General features: G+C 35.9%; 1 protein-coding gene across 1 annotated transcript in view; it reads right to left on the bottom strand.

Annotated features, from left to right (window-relative positions):
* The window catches only part of LOC138166498 (putative 2-hydroxyacid dehydrogenase SERP1888), an 11649-nt gene extending 8339 nt beyond the window's left edge, over positions 1 to 3310 (bottom strand). The window contains exons 1-2 of the mRNA XM_069094950.1: positions 2929 to 3310; positions 1626 to 1797 (exon numbers count right to left, since the gene is read on the bottom strand). Coding sequence (XP_068951051.1) covers positions 1626 to 1797; positions 2929 to 3310 — 554 coding nt within the window. The remainder of the gene's footprint in view (positions 1 to 1625; positions 1798 to 2928) is intronic.
* Positions 3311 to 7154: the final 3844 nt, after the last annotated feature.

The raw sequence follows: 7154 nt of genomic DNA, 5'->3' as shown, positions 1-7154 counted from the left end.
TTTTTTGCTTCCTTTTAGCTACATGAACAGTAGCTTGCTCCTGGACCACATGGGTCCCTCCAGTTTGCTCTTCTGAGTACTGTGACACAGAAGAATCCTCAGGCAAACCAGCTGACTCCCTAGCCATCCTAGCTCTTTCCTTCAGCAGCTTATCCCTACTTTTACACATAAGGCGATAACTTGTTAGCAGCACCCAGCCTCTCCTGCACACTCCTGCCAGTTCTTTGCCTGGTTCTATGGGTATTGCTTTCAAACATCTTTCCAAATCTCCAGGTTCTCCCTCTTTTAGCCTTGGTTCCCAGTTTTCACAGGGCCCTGTGCTTTTAGCCCATTCTCTGGCTAGAGAGGAATAAGGCAAATCCTCCCATCCTGGAATAGCCATTTCTCCCTCTAAAGCCCCACTGCTTCCAAATAGAGGCCTGACATTTTGTGATCCCATCCTCGTCGCCAAATGTATCAGCAATGCCATATTCACAATGCCTATAGAGATTACAAATATGCTGATATAATTATCCATCACAAAATACGTCAGGTTTGCCATTTGGGGAAATAAACTAGAAAATTTATTAAGATACCAAAAGACTGAGTCCCAAAACCAGAAAGTGAAAGCCATCAGAGTAGTTATGACATTGGCACAGGTAGATAAAGTAGAAAGCACCCACATTTTCAAGCCTTTAAAACAGAACAGGCTACCTCAGGCAAAGGTCCTCCTCTCCCCACTCACAGCAACCACCCAGCGTCCTGGAAGAGTGCTCCCAGCAGCTCCGGCCCCTGGCAGTCCTCAGCAGGAGTCCTAACTCAAAAAAAAAAAAAAAAAAGGCAACTGCCACCAACTGCCAACCACAGGACCGTTAGCCCGGCTTTTTTTTTTTTTCTTGCTCTGCTATGTCAGCATGTCCATGGGGCATGGGAGATCTTTAAATCCCATAACCCTTACAGTGACCAAAAACAAAATTCAGGGAAAGTCACTGAAAAGTCACCAAAAGGAACCAAGGTAAAATAATTCAGATACGCTATTTAGGCTAAGAGCTACCAATTAAGTTCAGAATGGATAAAAGCAGCATGGAGACAGAGTAGCATAGTGGGAAAATAATTTAATTTAGAGTCAGAAAAACTGTGTTCAAATCCTGGCTCCAAGTAGTGCCTTGTAAATCAAAGGAACTTTAAAATAAAAAGGATGGGACAGCCTATGTATATTCACCAAGACAGATATCGAAGAGTAACAGTTCTCAAATTGTGATCTGCAGAAACTGAGGGATTCCCAACACCCTTTTGGGGGGGGGAGGGGAAAGAATTCTGAAAAGTCAAAACTACTTTTATAGGACATTATTTGCTGTTAAAATACTCCTTCCTCTTACAACCACATATCTGGGAGGTAACAGGATAGATAAAGAGGGATGGAAGTAACACTGTACATTAAGAAGATGTAAGGAAAAATCCAGGAATTTGAACAGGGAAGGAGGGAAGAGAAGAATGATGGAGAACATCTGACTGAAGGTTTATGGAGAGAGAAAAAGGAGGAATTTTATCATTACACTATGATGTGGCAGTAAATGGAATCATGGGTTTCATTTAGAGACCACAGCTTCATTTAAGTTTGAAAATTTATTTTTTGGAAGTTTTACCTGCGGTTTCTATTGTGATACAGAATCTTCATTTCAAATCCTTTGGCTCGCTGAGCAACCTTATAGCCAATCCTGCCCATACCTATGATTCCCAGAGTAGATCCAGTCACTTCTTCTCCCATCCAGTTAAGAGAAAAGTATTTAGTGTTTGGTGAAGTAGCTACCTCATTCCCTAAAAGTCCAAGACACAAAAGTGAGCCATGAAACTTTTTCCACAAACAATTCTATTATGATTTTAAGACAAAGAAATGAAAGGAATAAGTTGTGATTTGCATCTTGCTGTACAGTCTCTAATAAAATGAGTTATTCTGAAAACTCATGCTCTGGAACACATGACTCATCCATTTCTATATAAAGTAAAACAAAAGTTTCAGGGGAAAATAAAGAACCATAATATATTGGAAACAGATAGTAGTTTTCCTCATAGTATAAACCAGAATATCCTGGTGTAGTATGAATGTAATATTTACAGTGCCCATGATCACGATAAAGACCATGACTATAAATATCTCATGATGTTTGATTGCAAAATATAACAAACTCTCCATATAGAGGACAGAACTGAAGCATTTATTTAGATACCAGAAAACCAAATCCCAATACCAGGAAACTGAATCCATCAAAGCAACATAAAAGTTAATGTATCACAATGTAGCAGAGAGCCATGCCATCCTTTAGCCTTCCCATAAACCAATACAAGATCAATATTTACTCACAAACCTCTCTATCCCCTTGCCTGAGCTCCTCTCTCCCACCACTTCTCTAGTTCTGGCTTCCAGCTTCCTGTGGTTCTACTCTACCCTTCAGCAAACTCCTTCCACCACAGGTACCATGTGACTACATTCATCCTATTAGTAGGCAGAGTTTACTTTCAAAGAAGGGAAGGTCTTCAAATTTCCCCCTAGGCCTATTAAGGGGCAAGAAAGATCTTCAAATTCCCATTCCCATTATACCTGGCAAAAAAGTTACATTATAACATTTATTCTAAACTAGCAATCTTCTGTCACAGAAATGCAGGGGCTCTTAACCTTGGGTCTGGGAACTTGTTTAACAAATTTTTTTATAACAATAGTTCAATAGAGTTGGTTTCCTTGGTAATCCTATAGATTTTAATTTATTCATTAAAAACATTATTCTGAGAAGGGTTCCATAGACTTCATAAGACATTACTTAGAAATCAGGACAATATGAAAAGGATTTATATTTTTTAAATATCAGTCCTAATATTTTTTCATTATTTTCACAAATAAAGACCCTAATTATCAATTACCATGAAATTAAATTGCTTAAAAGGTCATTTTACCTTCTAGTAACTTGCGGGCTGATGCCAAAAGTAAGGCCATTCCCATATCTGCAGTGCTGTTACTAACAGCATGTGGGGTATTGGCCACTTTCACACCAAAGCTGGCAATCATTTTCAGGTCCAGATGATCCAGGCCAGCTCCTGGGCTTACAATAATCTTCAAGGCAGGCAAGTTCTGCAGGAGCTCCTGGTTAATATGTGGTGTCACTCCCCATAAATATATAGCTTGTATCTTTTTACTGAAATGTGTTTTGTTTTCAAGAAAATCTTGCATGGTGATAAGATTAAAATGTTTCTTAAGATCTCTTACATGATCTTCATTCACACTATATGGTCCTTCAAAACCACTTATCAAAATACAAGGTAGCTTTTGATCTTCCATGATCTGTGGAGAAAAATAAAGGGTTTCTCTAGTGAAAGGAAAAAAAATCTTCAGGAGTATGGAGTGTGTTTTTTTAGTCAATCATTGACTTCCTGTATTATGAGAGTGGAATAGGATTGAGGATTTTGGTGAAATTTCTAGAATAACTTAAGAGATCCTAGGAGTTCATACTACCCTGAATATTCATGTCTCCTCTTTCTCCCACCTTTCTCTGTTCTAAAATTAGCCATACCACTAAAACAAAGAATATTTTCATTATCTTTTAAATTTACTAAATAAAATTCTGTGTTCCTGATGCTTAAAGGTCAACAAATAGAACATTTTATATCTTAAATAGCAAGTTCTTTCTTTTAAGTGCAGTGAGTGAATAATTTCTGTCTTTGTGTCATTGACCCATGATGGAAAAACTACTTTCTTCTATGAAATTTTGTAAGATTCAATTGAGGAAATAAAGTGCAATATTACCTAGTTGAACATTTCTTTAGATTATAATTTAAAATGTTATATAGTAATCATAATATATGTAATAAGCTTACATATAATATAAACAAATGTATACTTGTGAACCCTTAATGAAAAGCTCATATTTCTTTTTCTCCTTTGACTTTAGAGCTAATTATCTCTCCAGTATCCTATACTGCTTTTGTGGTACAAACAATTGTGTCAATACCGATAACACAAATTATGAACTGAGCAGTCAATTTTTTGAAATTGAATTTTGAAAGCCAAAATTCTGAATTATGAACTCCAAGCAAAAGCTTAGCAAAACTGAAAGCAAAAAAGCTACAATCATATTGATAAATAAAGTGAAGAGCTGCTTAAAATTAAAAAAGAAATTAATAAACACTAATGTGATTCTTTTAAGAAAAGAACAGCAAATTGTTTGAATCAAAAGTGAATAAAGAGAATTCATGACAAATGAAGAGGAAATAAACCATCAAAAACTATTTTGTCTAATCCTTTGGCAAAAAAATTGGAGAAAATGGATTAATATAAAAATGCAGATTAACAGAACAAGACACAAATTTAGATTATTTACAAAACTCAATGTCAGAAATACAAAGACAAATCTATGAAAAGAATCATATGGATTTCCAAGTGAACTCTATCAAACATTCAAGGAAATTACATTCCAATATTACATAAAGTATTTACAAAAATGGATAGTAGGGGAGGAAGGATCCTTTCTAGACTCTATGATACAAATACATTATTGATACCTAAACCAGGGAGAGACAAAGCAGGGAAAGAAAACTATAGACCAATAAACCTAATGATCATCAAGATAAAATACTAAATTAAATATTGGTAAGGAGGCTACAGAGATTTTCAAATAGGTAAGTTGTCAAAGGATAAAAACATATAGTTTTTAGAAGATGAATTACAAAGTATTCACCACCATAAGAAAGAATGCTTCAGATCACTAGTTATAAGAGAAATACAAATCAAAACAATCCTGAGGTTTTTATCTCATACCCTGCAAATTGCAAAGATAACCAAAAAAAAAAACTTAATGTTGGAGTGGTTGTGGAAAGATACACTTTTGATGGAGATGTGAGATGGTCCAACCATTCTGGAAAGTAATTTGGAATTATGCAAATAAAGTGACTAGAAAAGAAACCAAAACAAAGTAGATGGCCATTGACTGGGGAATGGCTAAAGAAATTGTGGTATATGAATATAATGAAAAGTTACTGTGCTATAAGAAATACTATTTGTAACGAATACAAAGAAGCATGGAGAAATCTACATTAGCTGATGCAGAATGAAGTAGGCAGAGCCAAGAAAAGAACATACATGATATTTACAACAATGTAAATGGAAAGAATAACATAACAAAAAGTAAAAAATAAATATAACAAAATGATAAAGCTCAAGTATGACTTGAATGGAGAGATATGAAGGCATCCCCCAACTCACGTCTTAGTTAAAGGAGAAGGTCCATAGCTGTTACACATTACATGTTTTCAGAATTTTTCATTGTATTCATAAGTTGTGCTGATTCTTTTATTCTTTAGAAATACACTTTTTGCTTTAGGAGATGGCTTTCTGGGAGAAGAGGAGATAGGATACTGGGATAACTTTGATGACGTAGCATGTTGTAAAGGAGAACTAGAACCAATGGGAGGAACCATAAGAAAGAAGAAACAGAACAACAACAAAAGAGAGCAAATAGTATGCTTCAATTTGGATTCTGACTCCCAAGTCCTTTCTCTGGATTTGGATAGCATTTTCCTCCATGAGTCTTTTGAAGTTGTCTTAGATTCTTGCATTGCTGAGAACAGTCAAATCTATAAAAGTTAGTCATCACACAATGTGGCTGTTACTGTGTACAATTTTCCTCCTGGTTCTGCTCTTTTCACTCAGCATTAGTTCATATAAGTCTTTCCAGGTTTTTCTGAAGTCTGTCTGCTCATCATTTCTTATAGCATAATAGTATTCTGTTACCTACATATACCACAACTTGTTCAGCCATTCCCCCGAGGATGGATATCCCCTCAATTTCCAATTCTTGGCACTACAGAAAGAATATATATACATACTGCTATAAATAATTTTGTATGTGTGGGTCCTTTTCAGATTTTTATGATTGCTCTGGGATACAGACCTAAAAGTGGTATTGCTGGGTAAAAACTTATTTTCTAAAAAATAAACTAAATTAACATACTAAAATGATCCTATGCTATGACCTGGTTTGGATTTATGCCAAGAATGCAGGGTTAGTTCAATAAAAAAAACTATAAGAATAATAGACAATATTAATAACAAAAATATATTATTATACTAACAGATGCTAAAAAATCCAACATCCATTTCATATAAAAATCTTAAGGGAATAAAAGAAATCTAAACTTAATATGATAAGTATTTTTATCTAAAATCCAGAGGCAACCATTATATATAATGGAAAAGGGTATAAATCTTTCCAATGAAATCAGGCATAACACAAAGATATCCATCATCACCATTATTTCTCAACATAGGGCTAGAAATCCTAATGATAACAATGTGAAGAACAAAGAATCAAGGAAATACAAACAAGCAAAGAGTAAGCAGAACTGTCACTTTCTGCAGATATCATGAGCCCATAAAGAGCTGACTAAAACTTAACTAAAACAATGACTTCAACAAAGTTGTAGGATGTAAAATAAGAATTATTATAGCTAACATTTACATGGCCATTAACGGGATCCAAGGATAATTTTGAGGTTAGGGAGCAAGCTAGGGTTTTTTCCTTGTTCTCCACTTCTACAATCAGCAGTGTTTCTTTGAGTATGGCTGACCACACTATTGAAGCCCTGATGGACACTGGGAGCGATGCTGTCAATTCTTAATCCCACTGATTTCTCCGTGCTCCTTCCTCTAAGTATGCAATGTGTTAACCATTGTGGAGGTTTTGAGTATGCCATAAGCTCTGCCTCTCTTGGCTCCATTGTCTTTTCAGCTGAGGACATTGTTGGGTGAGTACCTTTTCCTGTTGTCACCAGATGCCCCTGTTCATCTTTTGGGTTGTGATTTTCTTAGGATCTATAGAGGTATTGAATTTGTGCACAAGGGGAGGATTTCCTTCTCTTTGCTTGACCCTGCTATTATTTTTCCTTTCTATCCTTTGTTTTATGCCTTTTATTTCCCTGGTCATCTCTACCCTTCCTGCTTAGACCAAGTCTGTGAGTCCCTCTGGGCTACCTTCCTCTACAGATATTGGTCATATTTATAATGTCCCTCCCATCGTAGTCCAAATAGATCTACCCAAATCTCTGCCTTATGTTTGTCAGTTCTGATCACTGAAGGGGTCTGTCCCCTCATTGAGGGGTATCTTGACTCTGGGTTGCTTGTCCCTTTT

The sequence above is a fragment of the Petaurus breviceps genome, unplaced genomic scaffold (genome assembly GCF_028583685.1).
Source record: "Petaurus breviceps papuanus isolate PSGF00001 unplaced genomic scaffold, PetGlider_PUasm1.0 224, whole genome shotgun sequence".
NCBI lineage: Eukaryota > Metazoa > Chordata > Mammalia > Diprotodontia > Petauridae > Petaurus > Petaurus breviceps.
Note: the sequence above shows the minus strand (reverse complement) of the source record. Positions and strands in the feature narration are given on the sequence as shown.